Consider the following 16707-nt stretch of genomic DNA (forward strand, 5'->3'; position numbering starts at 1 on the left):
TCGGCTCGAGTGGGACTGCTTCATCGATGGCTATTTTGAGGCAGGTGTGGTAGTGTAGTGAGATGCTCTCAGGGGTATTATCAAGTAAGGGTTGTGCATGAAGTAATTTGTTCAGGATGGGGAGAGGATATCTAGGGCGAGGTTGGGTGCGTTTCTCGTCGGAATAGGTGAATGAGGGGAGATGGCAGGCACTGGGTCATTGGTCAGTATTAAGTTGAAGCGGATTAGGACATGGTCTGTCCAAGATATGTTTAGGATGTCTTCTAGGGTGTTCAGTGTGGGGACCCAATAGAGGATTCTGCCTTTTGAGTGGGTAGGCGGGCGGTTACTATTTGTGTGAATTGCATTTCTTTGAACACGCTATGGAAGGTGGTGGCTTTGAGATCTGTTACATCGTTATAGCCCTGGTTTAGATCGCCTCAAATGATAAACTTAGTGTTGGGCTTTAGCAATGGGGTGATGAGAAGTGGCAGATCAATATCTGGGTTACATTTAGAGTTGGGGGCCCTGTATACGATAAGGAAATTGATGGTGGTGTTTGGATCAGTGGCTAATTTAACGAGTAGGAGTTTGTAACAGGGCATATTCTGAACTGGAGGGTGGATTTAGTGATGATGGCTACACCTCCACCGGTGGCAAAGATGCGGTCTGCTCTGAGAATGGTAAATTCAGGTGGGATGGCTATCGATGGGGGACCCGAGGCTGGGTGGAGCCAGGTTTCGGTCATTACAAGGAAGCCTAGTTGGGAGTCTAAGATGAGGTCATGCACGTCGATGGTGTGTGCGCCTAGAGAACGTACGTCAAGTAAGGTGCCTTTTTAGAGTTTGGGGGGGATTGTGAGGTTTGGGCTGCAAGGCTCAGTGGCTGTGCTGTGGTGGTGCAGTGTGTTTTGTACTGTGGGTTCTGGCAATGGAGCGGAGGTGGAGTAATGGTGGTGGCGGGCTTGTGAATGAGGGGTGGTTGTAGTTTGAGTGGGTTGTTGGTGGTAGGGGGGCTGCTGTGTTTATTAGTACCCAAGGGGTGAAGGTGGGTGCGGGAAGAGATTCTAGCTCTCCTTGTAGATGCAAGTGTGGGTCTAGTGGGTGTCCGTAATGTGAAGGTTTGTGAGGCAAGGCATGCGCAGCGTGGGGCGCCTAGGAGAGGTGTGGTGGGTTGTGATTTGAAGGTGTTGTCGGCTATGGGTGCAAAAGCTGCTGTATTCGGTAAGAATGGTGTGGGGCAGGGAAGTGGGCATTGTCTGTGGCAGTGGATGCAAGCTAATCTTAGACCTAGGTGGATGAAAGCTCCCTTGGTGCAGACTGCGGTGTTATCAGGTTTGGTGTCTGCTTGGAAGGGCATTGTTGCTAGGTGGGAGTGAGAGTCTACTCTTATGCTGTTAGCAGGCAGAACAATCAGCTGGAGGTATTATAACAGTATGAGGGTAGAGAAAGTGGCAATCCAAATAGGGTGGTTTGGGCCTCTTTGAATATATTTGTCGGAATCTGCAACCGCAGGTAGCGAGGCTGGGGAGGGATAGTACAGGCGGAACTAGTGTGATCTGGATGTAGCATGGGGAGGCTGCGTGAGGCAGTGTCTTCCGTTTGACTGGGTGCTAAGGTAAGAACTGCTGTGGTCATGGTGCTACTATGGAGGGACAAATGCATTAACAGTGGAGGCAGCAATGGATAGTAGCGTGGCTATTTGTGTGCTGGAATATAGTTTACTGAGAATATGCTGGCCGGGTAATCTAGAGAGTGCATAAGAACAGCATTGGCAGTCATTAGCCAGCAAGCTCGAGATATTACAATAACAAAGGCATTATTGGGTGCATTTTTAAATGCAAGGCATGTTGAGATTTCAGGAGAGGCGAACCCATGGAAGCAGACCCTGTTCCTGTTTGGGCACACAAGACGTGCAGCGTGGCCGTGGTGCGCAGAAGGGAGGAGGCAGTTGGAGATTTTGTTGGAGACAGGAAAAGTCGTTTGCACAGTATAAAATGGGCGAGTCTTACCGCGACATGTAATAGATCATTGTAAGTTGACGACCTTGCATTGGGTGGTGGAACAGTCACTGGATCATTGGGACCGCATTTGGGGCGCGGTTGGTGGGCGGGGGGGTTAAGCAAGGTTTGGGCAGGGGATCTGGCATAGGCATACGGGTGATGTTGGGAATCCAGGCACAGGACAGGTACCTTTTTAATTGTGTGCCTTCGTTTGGGGCCGGCTAATGCCTGCCGGTGGCCTGCCATTGGTTAAGGCAGGAGGCCTGACCAATCAGGAAGCAGCACAACACACACAGTGCTGGAACAGCCGAAATCAGATGGTGGCAACCATCTTAGAGGTGCGAACCTCACGGTTTTTGGGAATCCGAAAGTTAGCTGATGGCATCAAAATAATCACGGTGAGGTCTTGTAGATCAGCATAATTTGCTAATGCAGGATGTCAAAGAATAAAGTGATGGTAAAATAGTGCATCGGGCCTTGGGGCGGCTCCATTGCCGTTACAGCGCAAATAAGCCTCCCAGGCTTAGCTTTAGAAAAGCGGCTGTGGGGCTAGAGGAGGTGAGTTGCTCCTGCAGCTCCTGGCCATGAGTAACCTATGCTGGTAGCAGGGTCAACTCTTAAACATAAGTCATGCCTGAGGTAGGTCACGGTGCATGGCACTGCTCGTAATCATTACAGCCACATTCAATTTAATATCACGCATGTGCTAGGCCTGTAGACCCAGTTCAGCTGTGGAAGGGGAATGTGTATTCTCCCCAAATAGGCTGGACATTCCCTACTGGCAGGAATGTGGCCTGGGGGTGGCTTGCCTCTTAGTTCCTTTGTAAGCACACTTAACACCCTTTGCCGGGGACAGCCACGCCACAGGAAGCTGGTCTGGGAACCTGAATCCAAGGGCATACCCATTAACAAAAGGCTTGGCCTCAAATCAGGGTGCTGCATATCTAAAGGCCTTTGATACTATTGAGAATGGAAGGGGACAGGGTTAGTCTAGACAGGAAGATCTCTGGTCAGTTGAAGGAGGGTTCCATCGTCTTGTTTCTCTCTGCCTCTCCTTCCGACAGGGCACCCATCACCTCCTCTAGCACAAAGCACTTTGGGGTATGATCCCTTGCTGGGAGCTAGAGATCAAGGACTAAACTTGTCCCTGAGAATCCTGAGTGGGACACACAGCATTGCAAGAGCCAATACAGCCAAGAGCCCTCTGTTTCCTCGCATCGAAGTGGTTGAACTATCGCTGAATTCGTATTTCCGTTTCTTGAACCAGCAGGACCCTCCAGAGCCGCTTTTGACACTTGCCCAGCTTTTTTAATTTGAACTGCACTGTCGACCCTATTCGCTGCCACGCCACGCTAGCTAAGTGCATAGTTGCCTCGGCCCAAACTACAAGCTCCTTTGTTGCACCTGGCGCTGCTGAATTGTTGCTCGGTCCACCAGCATCTTTGTTACCCATCTCCAGTCAAACCGACCCTGGTGGACCCTCAGGCCCTGACATCACACACCGTATCGAACCGCTCAAACCAAGCCTGCTTATCCTGTTGCAGGTTTCTTCACAATCTACTCGCATCAAACTGACCCTGATGGCCCTCCTGATCCGCCACTCCGCCAATGCTTCATCGAACCGATCCAGCTGACCAGCGCATCCAGTCACCAGCTTCTTCGAACTGACCATCAAACTAACTCTGGTGGTCCTCACGATCCGCTCATCTCCCAGCATTGATTTCAGTCCGCAGCAATCCCTGTTCAACCTTAGCTCAACCCTGCTTCCCGCCTAAGACACCATGACTGCCGCTCCACAACTGCCTTGAACTGCACAAACAAACGGATTTGCCTTGGCTGAACTGCAAAGAAGGTACTATTGCCCTCTAACTGCCCATTTTGGGCCATATAGACTGGCTAAGTCACCAGGTGCACCTTTCCCCAAGACGCATCCTTTTACAAAAGCATTGTTGTTGTTGTTGAAATATATATATATATATATATATCAGGAGCTCTTTAGCTCCTACTTAACTTGAAACCAAGAGCTGTTTTTGACTCCCCAATCCACTGATTCCATACAAACATATGTACCTGCCATTATCTCTGTGTTTGAGAATGTGTACAAAGATGCATTGTAACACATGTAGGAGACCCTTACAGCGTAGTTGGCTGTATAATGGACAAAAGGTTATAGTGTGGAAGTTAGAATTGTGAACTATGTACTAGCTTCACGTTTCGCACCGGCAGCACCTGCTTGCTGGATGATGGCTAATGCCCAGGAGCTGCTTTTTGCTCCTGCTCATCAAATCCTTATTTCAACCTGTGTATGTATGTACTCGTATATTCTCAGAATGTTGGTTGGACATTCCCTTTATGTTAAGCCCTGATACTTTGCTGTTTGGGTCACTACAGAATCACATTCACACCCTTCTTAAGAGTATAGCATTCCCTCGGCCAGTGTTACCATAAAGCGCAAAAGCGTTATATCTCTTGGCTGTGCGTGTTTTACCATTCTGATAGGGACCACTCTTGGTTTGTAGAAGTGAGGGCTAAATCGGCGATTTATTCACTTCTCTCCCCTATCCTCCTGCAGAGCAGAAGTCATTTAATCAGTCCGAATGTACCCTCATCGGTTTTCAAGAAACTCCCAGCCAGTTTCTTTTTCTTTGAAGCCGGGTCTGCTCCAAGTAATCGTGTCGTCATGGATAAGGCCAACTCTTCCAGGCTTAGCGCTCATCCATCTGGATCCGGTGTTAACCCCTCTATGCAGCTGTTGATTCCAGAGGCAGATCCCTATTCCCTGTCTATTTCCCTTTTTTTTTTTATCATGGATGATATTCCATCGCTTTGTCATTATGACACTTTTTGATTGGTGAAATCTTTCCCTTGGTTTACTTAATAGTCAAACCCTCCCAGAGGGTTTGTCTACATGAGAAAAGAAAAAAAGGTGAGGGTTGTATTCTCCGTAAACCTTTGGAATGTAAAACTATTTGTATTCCAAATCTAATCCTAGCAACATGGCACATCAATGAAATATGTTTTTCTGGGATCCCTGGCACTCCCAAACATTGGGACACGCAGAATGAGTATGTACGATCATTTTTCAAAAAGTGAGTAATATTCATAATTTTAAAAAGTATTACAAAACATAGACCATTTTGTTTTATTTGATAGAGGAGAATGTCCTGGTCGTGACACACTCTTCCGTTTGTCTCGAAGTCGCATGGTTGTGGTTTGATAAGCAACATTGTTTTTCTATTTGAAATGTAAAGCTGAACAATATTATGTCTTTTCAAATTAAGGAATGGCTGACATGGCCAGGCTTGTCCACAGATATTGATTAGCCTGCCTCTGCTGACAAGTGCCTCTTTTGTTGGAGTTTTTATTAGGCTTATGATCTGGTGGACTTCATGGGCAGACAAATTTCAAAGGTGACATCTAGTAAAGTAATGTTTCTTTGAAGCTCGGCATTGGGAGAAGATGCTAGGTTGTCATGGGGGCAGTTCTGATTCTTATTGGATCAGTACAACCTGGATCCGGCTTTGGTGGAATTTTAAAGATGTGTTGATGAGAATATTTATTTAGATTTGCTCAAAGGGGGGCGGGCACCCCATTAACTCTGTTGTGGTCCATCCACTTTAAAACACATGTCTAGCATGCATAACCGACATTAGCTGATCCAATAGTTAAAGTGCTTCACATTAAACAAAACTAAAAGTAGATTACAAAAATCTGACATGGGCTTTCGAAAAGAATGAAAATGACAAACATTAGAAAGATCAATCTTTCATTTTCCAATGTAGGAGGTCAAAGAGTAAAAAAAGAAAGCCCAAACACCTTTAGAGAAACGCACAATCTTACTCCATTTTGAAATGTGTGTGTGTGTGTATATGTGTATATATATATATATATATATATAACACACATATATGCACATGGCAAAGACTCATATGGCGATTCATAGCCGACCAGCCACAATGGCTGTTTTGCGGGTCTGAGGTCAGGGCAAAGTGGAAGCAAGCAAGGCAGGTAGCTTTGGCAAAACCCCAGTAAGTAAAATTGTGTTTTAGGATGATTCTACAGAGAATGGCATCCGTGTTTAAATAATTCAAATGTGTTTTTTAATGACAACGGCTATTGCCATATTTAAAAGCAAGTTGTCAAGTTTTTTTCCTGACCTAGAGTTGTCAAATATGCCCTTCACAAGAAAAAGTATGGTGGGATTGCTCAATATGATGATCCCTGCAATGATGTGAGTTCCACACCATATGGTGGCAAAACTTGGTTAATTATTGCATTACCTCTATTAATGTGGGGGCACGTGAGAACATCCTAGTTTCAACTGGACAATTATGGTGTTCTCTCACATTGCAGATCCCAGGTCTCTATAAAGTAACAATGATTTGGATTGGATTTGTCGATGTGTGCAATTTTATTTTTGGGATTGTTAGACTTTCATTGCATCTTTTAAATGCATTGTTGGTGTGGCACTGTTTTTGGTGTTTGTAGAAGTAGCACACGGTGCTAGATGGCCTGTCTGGACTGCAGATGATATTTTCATATTGAATGCCTTAGGAAGCTTAAATTGTCTCCTAGGGACAAACTATACCTTCTTTCATTCACCTCCTGATATAGCTGAAGTACAGTATAGCTTGTTGTTTTTTTTCCAAAGTGTTTTATATAGTGCAACAAACCAAAGCGCATCAGATGACTGTGCAGAATACATATAAAAGACACATACATGCCAGCACAATTTACAGATAAAAAAAATCCCTAAGCATTAACAAACTACATAGGTTTATAACTTATAAAGTCATTTAGCAACCCAGCTTTCGGCATATTATGAAGTATCAACGGATCGATAATCAGACACTAATCAGGTGGAAGGGAGTTCAGCACATGACTTCCACATGAGGTAAGGATCTCTTGAGTGAAGTAATCCGTTAGAATTTAGACCTTCCAAAGAGAGTATCCCAAACGCACAAACATTTAATCCCGCCCCCAGAAATGACCAATTTATTGCTCTAGTAACTGCATTTGTTGGTTATCTGCCCTTTCGAATAAAAAAATAGAATTTGTAAACGTGGCTACCTGAAATGCTTACTAAAGGTGTTTGCACTGGACACCAATTGTATAGCGGCTACTACAGAACGTTTTGTGTATTTGTTTGCCTAAATTGCACTTCATGGCTTCCTTTTATCTTACTTTGTAATTTTCGGGAGGCTTTAGAATAGCTCCATTCTAAGATGGCTGGTATTTGGAAGCCTTGTCATTGTTTCCTTAAACTCTAAAATGAAACTCCTGTTTACTATGCATCCCATCAATTACCCAATTAGCTACTGCTTAGTAGCTCAATTTCCTCTATCCAGCTTTCCCATGTACACTGTTTAAGGAGGATCTGGCTCGTGAGATTCAGTCTTTGCACCCAAATCGGATGATCATGCCCATCTGTCTAATTATGTCAGTTTTGAAATAAAGCTGCAGATTACCGTCACAAAAAATCTATCTTCTACGTGTTGACCTGTGTCGTGTCTGCCTAGCTTGCTTTTATGTTACAATTTCCATTGTGCTCTTCTGCTTTGTAGAATTGGGGAAGAAAAGAGCAAGGAGATCGAGAAGAAAGAGGAAGGATGAACGAGGACTTGATAAAGACATTGAGAGTTGTACAATAGACGAGTCTCTTTCAAAAGAAGCTTTGGAGGAGTTGCAGCAGGCGGAAGAGTGCTTAAAGCGAGAATTTATTTACAGGCTGAAAAGGGTATGTTTCTGATGACTTGGGAGGTGCGCCCTAAAACCTCGTGAGAGTTCTTCTTAAATGTGTCTTTAAGAGATCCTCTTCACATGATTCAATGTTAAAAGATATCTCTTTGCAAAGTGCTGTTACGTTTTGTAATGGTTGGTAACCTTTTGTGTTCTACTTAAGGGTATTTATGAAGCAGACTTCTTAGTTTATAGATAGAAAGAAACACTGCACAGGGTAAATTTTGTGCTGAAAGGTAAATTGCAGGTAGACATGATTTAAGGTATGTGTAGTGTGTGGGATGTGGTAGGTAGTTGGAGCAACAGAGGGAAATATCTTCTGGAATATTTAACTTCTGTAGTGAAGCAGGTGGAGAGTGACATTGATGGTCTTAAGTGTGGGGTCATTGCATATGTCCCAGGAGGATAGCTCAGTGGCAACGTGTTCGCCTGGGAAGCAAGACGACACGAAGCAATACAGGTTCGATCCCCAGGTCCACGCTTAGAAACCTCTGGGTATTTAAGCGCATTATAAATATGCAACTTGACGCAACCAAAAAACAAACCATTCCTGTAACAGCGCCGCAATGCCCATGGGCTGTGTGAGCGATTTAAAAATGCAAAAAAATAAAATAAATATTCTGGAGGTTGTTGGTGCAATGGGTGTTGGTTATCAAAGTTTATATTGCAGAAGACATTTGCTGGCAAGTTCCTGTAATATTCTTCCAGGTTCCAGATAAATCAAGGCTTGCCAGTTCTTTGCTATTTAACATTATTGTTTTGTTTAGTTTTTGCACTTAAGTATATTGAGTCTTTTGGATCTGTGTGGTTAAGAGATTTTGAAGTTGTCAGAAAGCTTTGATGGTTTTTTGGTCCTCACAGTTGGGAGGTAAAAATGTCAAGCTACTAGCTAGGCCTCAAGTCAATCGCAACCTCAGTTCTCCACATGCACACAGTTCACCATTTATTACTTGCCAAGTCAAAAACCACTTGCCAATGGTAAGTGCACATTTTGAGGCTTGGGCACTTTGTTGCATATGACACATTTTGTGATAGCTGCTTACATTTAGAGGTAACCAATGTACAGAATGTATGATGTGGTGAAAGATGTGTTGCCTCTTGATAAAATGACTAGCAGGATGTTGGACTGTTTTCGAGATGGAGAATTCTGGGTTTGTCTAATTCTTGTGTCCCTTCATGGTGATGCGGATAAGGGCCTGTAGAGTCATCTGTAATATATTTTTGGGAATGAAAGGTTTTAACTCTCCTGAGTAGGAGAAGCTGTTTCCAGGCTGTCTGTTTTATTGGTGATGTGTTGCCAATGTGGAAATCTGGCAATTTGCCTCCCGTGTTCAGATTTGATAAATTCTTCAGCCAGGTTTGCATTTCAGATTTAGCGCTCCCTAAATATTAGGAAGACTACATATTGGGAAACGTCCCATCAAGCCAGTAGGGAACCTGCAGAAACATCTGCTAAACATGTATATAAAAAAAATGACATTTACCGGTACTGGAGTTGAAGGCATACTTTTTAGGACAGTGCTTTTCCTCCTTTAGACCACCAATTAAACCCTGCATGTATCCTTGTGCCCAACTGATCACAATCTCGCAAGTAGCTGTTGCTGCATGGATCTGAAGAATGTAGCCTCCAGAACGCTGTTTAGCTGATGCTGGAATCAAATGGGTTGGGGGGGGGTGGAATTAGGCCTGTGCTGTCCATAAAGGAAAGGGGCTAGTGGTGGGCTTGTCTCTGGGTGCTCTGCTTTTGCGATCAGCCAAGACAGGGTGGAGAGAATTGGGCTTCTGGGCCTGCAACATGGCCCTGGTGAGGCTTGCACAGAAACAAACTGAGAAGTTGTTGGGTGGTTTCCGGCTGCAGGTACCGAATGTGAGAATAACGTAAGAGTGAGTGTTGAGTGCTTCAGTGAGGGGTTTGGTCTCCTGGACTGCCACTAAGTGGCTAGTTGCCCGAGTTGAGGCGAAGTGCTTTTTGCATATAAGGTGAAGTTACGTTAATGCTGGTATTGGGCAGGCAAAGCATCTGTAGCACCAGGAAGTAGTTCAGAGGAGAACCTAAACCAGAAACCCCCAACTCCGATATTGTGCAACTAATGAGTAACCGGTTGACATCATATGTCAAATCCTGTAGAAAAACCCAGAAGAATTTTGTTTTCTTATTGACTTACTTCATACTATGGAATACAAAGTCCAAGTATCCAGGTGCAGTAGATGGTGAATGGCAATGGCATTGTTAACCAATAATACACCTGTCTACACATAACATTGACATTTGGAGAAAAAAGAGAAAGGTTAAAAAAAAATAAATTATATATATATATATATATATATATATATATATATATATATATATATATATATATATATATATATATATATATATATATATATAAATTTTTTTTTTTTTTTCAATGAAAAAACTTTGTTAAAGGGAACTTTAACCTATGAAATTCAGTAAAAAACGTTAAAACCCCCTTAAATCCACCAGTTATGGTAAGCTAAGCAACCATAACTCGCGCCACTACCGTTCACTGCTAAGACTAACACCCAGGACATCAAAGATGACCTCACAAATGTCATGATGATATCACTGATATTTCCTCCGTTAACAGTATAGTTGGCTGTAATTTAAATAATATTGCTATGTAATAGCAAAATAGCTCCAGCTAATAACATTTCCAACACTGCCTCCTCGGTACAGGATTACGACGGCCCGTGATGATGCTATAACTAGAAAGCAATGCATGTAGACCCTGCGCTCCTATGCAGGCTAAACACAATATTGTTCTGAATCCCCGGGGATCGCCAGACTTGTAACCTCACTGTAAGCAATATGTATGAGCATTTCACTCTGTTGAAGCTCTTCATCACGAAAATAAGTTTTCTCTGCCTCTGGTTATTCCATGCAGGTCCTGATAGAATATACACTGATGCCCAATGTTGCACGCATTCCCAGAGCTGAACTAGTCTCAAATGACCCAAAATGTTTTGTTAAAGTGCAAAATATTCTTTTTTGATACTTGAGAATCAAATACAAGCAGAAACACTGAAAAATGCTTAAAAAATGCCATAAATAAACGTGGCAAAGGAGAGCCACAGCAATTAATTCTGCCATAATGCTGTGGCTTGGCTGAGTGCTGGGGGTTGAGGGGTGGAGCTTTGTCAGAGCTGTTATGTCAGTGGGAGGGGCGTAACACTGCATTTGAAGAAGGCACCAATTCTTGCTTTTCCATCTGGGCCCTGCAGCTAAAGTCTTGCTTTAGCTATTGGAATTTGATTGCACTTAATGGAATTGTTGCTGGCCCATCAGAAATTAGGACATGTAATATGTTTCAAAAGACTTTATTTTAAGGCGTTATCTACAAAACATATGTTTGCCTTTACTCAAATCTACCAATTACAAAAAAAGATAAAGAAAAGCAATGAACACCCCAGTACCCCTGAACCCACTGAAATCAAAATCCTTCCCATTGAAATTTCTGGTCAGCAGCACTTAACAAGTGATTGCTTCTTTTCAAGCATGAGTTGAACACGCCATAGGGTTGTCCCTCAACATTTCTGTTAGCTCCCTGGGCTTTTCAGAACATCCTACCACTCGTAAGGTGGCCATCGATATCAACTCCATTACAAGGTGAGGTCAGTATTGAACCTGATGTAATCCCAGTCACCTATCAATACCTACTGAATCCCCATTTGCTTATCAACGCCCCATTCCTTGTTAAAGGGGCCCAGGTCATCGTGGACTAGATATGTTAATTATTCCATTGTAAATGTGTCCCACACCTTGTAGAGGACCCATTTCCACCTCCTCTCCCATCAACTCCTGACCAATGGGCCTAAATTGTAGGGCATGACTACCATATATGACTTATCAATCCCACTTGCCCGTAACCACAAGGACAGATTGGGGAACCCCCCCCCCCCGAATACATTTTGGAAAGTTTCAGAGGGTCTCTCTGCCACCAATGTAAGCTCTTAAAATGGTGTTCCATTGACACTGTAGAAAGGTTTCCATCCCAAGTTAAGTTCAAAATGTCTTCACCTCCCATCCTGTCCCAGTACTTTTAGAACCTCTGTATATCTACTACGTCATGGGAAATTAGTGCTTTGCATAATTTTGAGACTATCCCTTTCCTAGAATCTGCTTCATCCAGGATGTTTTCGATGGGGGGGGGGTGGTGGGGTGAGATCCCTTTCTAGCTGTTTAATCCATCTAGGGTCGGTAATACACCCCTTCTTTCTCAGATACTCGGACGCTTGTGGGATCTTGTCCTAACATCTTGCAAACATATTCGTTACCCTGAAATTTGGCCTCTTGAAATGATTGTCCCACCCTCTCCAAACCTCAGTCCGACACCTAAATTATTAAAATTAAAGGTCCCCCGGAGAGCGAACTCATCGGGGACATCATGTAGAAAGTACCTTGTTACGTCGTCCTTTCTTCCAGACCAACCATAATACCTCCAGTGTCAGATGAGAACTGTCTACTGGCGATCTTGTTTGTCGGAGCCCACAGATAGTCTCTAACCTTTTTCGGGTGAGCAACCCAATCCTTCACATAGGTCCAATATGTTCTGAGGTTGTCCCTTATGTGTTGCAGAAGTTGGGCCGCTTTGTAATAGTTCTAAAATTCTGGGACACCGAAAGCCCCTTGTTCCTCCGGGATTGGTTAACGTTTAACTTTTTCCAAGGCTTTTTCCTGTCGCAAATAAATCTAAAAATGACAGTCTAATTCCTTTAATAAAACTGTCTGGGAGGGTTGTCTGGATTGAAATAAACAGGATACGTACGGATAGTATCCAGCAATGGCTTATAATTTGAGGAGAGTATGTTCGTCAAATCTATTGGGACTCGAATACCAAGATAAACTATTTCTTCCCTCTCTAATTTCATAGCAAGCACCCCCCTCTCACTTAACAGGCCAGTACCCGACCGTCTGCTCAGAAGGACTTTGTATTTGGCCATATTTATCTTCAAACTGGACAATTGGCCAAAAACCTGTATTGTGGCCATCATTGCCCATATTGCTTTCCCTCCCATCACCCAGGTAGCCGAGAATATCGTTGGCAACCAGGGACAGTTTAAACTCGACCTCCCCACATTGGATTCCGTTGATGTTAGGGTTTCCTCTAATGGCAACTGCTAGTGGTTCCATAGCCAATGCATAAAGCAGGAAGTGGGGGAGGACAGCGGGCAACCATGTCCAGTATCCTGTGACAATGTAAAGGGATCTGAAAGTATTCAGTTTACCTGCTCTGACTGTAGGAGCCCCGTATAGTTCCCTCACCCATCTCTGGAAATGTGGACCCAGACTGCATTTCTCCAGAGCCTTCCCTAAATAAATCCACTCAAGACTATCAAATGCTTTCTCCGAAGATCCCCAAACTGGCTAGAGCGTCCCAATTACAGGAGACGTGGTATAAGATCATGTTTAGGTGGCACTATACCCCGACCCGGCTGAATAGATTCTTTCCTACTGTGTCAAATCTTTGCTGGAGGGGATGCAGGATGGTGGGCTCCGCGGAACACATTTGGTGGGACTGCCCCATGCTGGAACCGTTCTGGGGGGAGGTGAGGGAGGCACAGGGGCTGGCATTTGGACTGAAGGCCGGGAGGACCCCAGCGCACATTCTCTTGGGGGAGCGGGTGGTCTCCGAGGCAGGTGAACCTAGAGGAAGAGGAAAAGCGATGGTCATCACGACTCTGGCAGCTATGCAGTTAATAGCCCAGAGATGGAAAGGCTTGGAAGTTCCTAGTATACAAGATTGGTTCCGAAAACTGTGGGAGATAGTGGCTTTGGAATGGGCAACCTATGCCATGGACAATAAGGCCCAAAGATTCGCAGCAGACTGGGGGGGAACTACTGCAAGTTCTTAATGACGATTACAAGGTGATGTGGTGTCCGCAGCGGTTGAGGCTTTTGGATTTGCGATGACTGTTTTGTTGTTTTTGTTCTTATCTCGTTTAAGAGGGAATGGAGGGTGTAAGGACTCAGCTTGTTGCCGGGGGGGGGCAAGTGGGGGGATGGTTTGTGTGTTATTTTGTAAAATTAATAAAAAGTTTACAAAAAAAAAAATGCTTTCTCCGAATCCAGTGGGATCAAACAAGTGTCCAGGTCCTGATCTTGGGCCAAGTAGATAAAGTCCAAGGTTTTGATCCTGGTCTTCCACTGATTCAATCTCCTCTGTCTTGTTCCAGCATTCTTGCACCAAGTGCGCTTCTTGACAGCATCAGGATTATAACACTCTGCTATTTGTAACTCCCAGTGATCTAGTGCCCCCATTGATCTGCTTGAGAGTCTCGAGAAATAGTGCACAGCTTGCTAGGCTCCAGGGATATAGTGCCATGCTTGCTCTCACACGATCTCCTGATATTATCAACCTCTGACTGGGTGGTATTCCCTTGCCAAGTTCCCACCTCCCCCTTTCTCTTGGGACTTGGCCCCTTTGGTTCTGTAGGTTCTCCAGGCCCCATTTGGTTTCTCTGGGATCTCCTCCTTTTTTGTTTTTTCTTTTAGGTGCTCTGGTTCATTTGGCTTTTAATACCTTCCAGTCTTCCTGGGTATCTTTTTTGTGGTTTGGCTGCAAAGCATTCTCCTCCTTCCTTTGCCTCTTAGTGATATTGGCTCTTTGTCCTCTCATCCTTTCAGCCTTCTCGCCCGTCCTTGGCTTCTTCGGTATCTCTGGCCTCTCCTCACGCTCGGGCTGCTTGAACTGTTATGGCTCTCGCACTGCTCCCAGCTCCTTTCTCCTCTGTTTTTTCCATCCGTCTTGATGTTCGCCTGTGAGTTCCTGGTAACTGCCACATTTGGTCTGGTTTCTTTGGGGCTTTTGTATGTATCCTTATGCTCTTTGTTCCCAAACAAGGCTTTGTATTGCTTATACTCCCGTCACCTATACAGAGCTGCAAAACATCTTGTGGTTGGGTCACTAGTTTCCTGGAACCATCTCAAAGACACACCCTCGCTCATAGTAGTGAAGAAGTTAAAGCCCAATGAAATGAGAAATTAATCTACTGCTTATCTGCACGCAGACTACACACTGTCATTTCTTGTAAGTGGTCCGAGACATTGACTGGTTTTCTCATACTCCTGCGTCCTGGCCCCTTCCCTCCATACCTGTGGGACATTCCGTCCATCGGGGCGGGACCAGAGCACTTATAAAGCATCACAAAATTAACTTTTCTTCTGTCCTTTTATTTATACGCAGGGGCCACCGCTTGTGACCATAGCCCCCACCTTCCTGAGCTCTGCCCCAGACATCGCCCCTCAGTCCTTTTCTCTGCGGGGTCGGACGCACTTGCATCTGAGAATATTTTTCTTTTTGTTCCCTTGTGCTTCATTTTCCTGCTCTGGTGGCACGGTCTTTCTTCCATCTATGCGGAGTGTCTGGGATTAGTGTCTGGTTCTTCATGTGAACGTCATTTCGTGAGAACGGATCCCCACTCTGTCTGGAGTGCTTGGGCCCGGAACACCAATGGGACTCGCACTCCGTCTGAGCACTCCAGTGTCGGCTTGTCAGGTGGGAGGAGGTGTTCCAGCAGATTCCTCCTCCACATGTACAGCAGTTCATTGAAGGAAAAAATGAAAAGGCTGGCAAATTCGTTCCTTTTCAGGGCACCCCGGCCAGGGGACTCCTTCCTAGGCGTCTTCGGGGTCCAGGAGGGGCTCAAGTGGCTCTGTTACCAGGGATCTCCCTGAGGTGTCCCGAAAGGGATCTAAACGGCACTCCAGAATTTCCTCTGAGGTTCCATCGAAAAAAGGGACTGCCAGGACCGGGTCTTCATCCGAGGTTCCCCTTTTCGGGGCTAAAGCTAAGCCCAGTACTTCTGGGGTTTCTGTCACCGGGTCATTCCCGAGGTTTCCAGATCTGGAACGAAGTGCACCAAGACACATTGCAAGGTTCTTGTTAAAGTGACTAAACGTGCTAGGGTTACCCCTGAGGTTTCCCATCTTGATGCTATATCTAAGACTAGCAAGATTGAAGGGCCCCCTTCGAGGGCTCTGGCTTCAGGGGGGGTCACTCTAAGCCTTCCCACACTCGGGCTTGTGGTCAAACCGATCCTGCAGAGGGGGCAAAGAAGCTGGTTAAATACTTTTTTAAGAAGTTGAGTAATGGGTCCGCCGAGGTTCCCTCACTGGGGGCTAATGTATCGGCAGTCTCTAAGGGGTTGCAGAAACACTCTACGTCTGCTAGCACCGGCTCTGCCGAGGTTCCTTGTCACAAGGCTAAAATAGAACAGAAGTCCCCTGATTCCCCTGTGGTGACCATAGCCTCACTGACACCTGTGGTGATTATTTTTTATTTATTTGAATTTATAAAGCGCACATCGGCCCTAGGGCATCGTGGCGTTGTTGCATAATACTTGCTTGGTACAGATTTGCATAAGATAATCAACAGCGCAGAAGGTATTCACAATTGTAGGTGAGTATATGTTCCAAGGTTACAGTGGACTGGCATAACAAGCTGAGATATGGTTACGTAGCATAGACAGATTTAGTTAAACAGTTTAGATTTTAGCATTTTTCGGAAAACTGACTTTTCGTCTCTGAGTGCAGTGGAGAGGGCATTCCAGTTTTTAGGTGCTAAGTGTTGAAAGCTGGTGACCCTGCTTTAGTTCTTTTGAAGGAGGGGGACATAGATCTTGTTGGTGAGATGGGATCTCGTGGGTCTGGATGATGGGGTCAGGGTGATCCTTTCAGATAAATAGGGGGGGGCTTTCAGGGAAAGGCATTTGTGTGTAATAGCCATGGTTTTAACGTAGTTCACCTCGGGTGTTAAGAAAATGGCGGTCCAACCCCTGCGGTCCACAGCAGCCATTTTGTCTGCCTCTCACACCAAAGTTCACAACAGCTGGTCCTCGGGGGCCTGTTTATGGGGCTGAGCAGCCTTTTCCATATTTTGTGCATAACGAGAACCCATTCTTCCCTCCAATGGATTGTCATGCTCGGACTCCGCTTTGGTTTACGTGGATCCAGTTGGTGGAGGAAC

At 44.9% G+C, this 16707-nt stretch overlaps 1 protein-coding gene across 3 annotated transcripts in view; it reads left to right on the plus strand.

Moving 5' to 3' along the window:
• The window catches only part of TUT7 (terminal uridylyl transferase 7), a 2420963-nt gene that overhangs the window by 72419 nt on the left and 2331837 nt on the right, over nucleotides 1–16707 (plus strand). For 2 of the 3 annotated variants that reach the window (XM_069625717.1, XM_069625718.1), the window contains exon 2: nucleotides 7546–7718. The exons of the other annotated variant lie outside the window; for it this stretch is intronic. In XM_069625717.1, coding sequence (XP_069481818.1) covers nucleotides 7546–7718 — 173 coding nt within the window. The remainder of the gene's footprint in view (nucleotides 1–7545; nucleotides 7719–16707) is intronic. 3 annotated transcript variants of the gene reach the window in all.

The sequence above is a fragment of the Ambystoma mexicanum genome, chromosome 6p (assembly GCF_040938575.1).
Source record: "Ambystoma mexicanum isolate Mex_15411 chromosome 6p, UKY_AmexF1_1, whole genome shotgun sequence".
NCBI lineage: Eukaryota > Metazoa > Chordata > Amphibia > Caudata > Ambystomatidae > Ambystoma > Ambystoma mexicanum.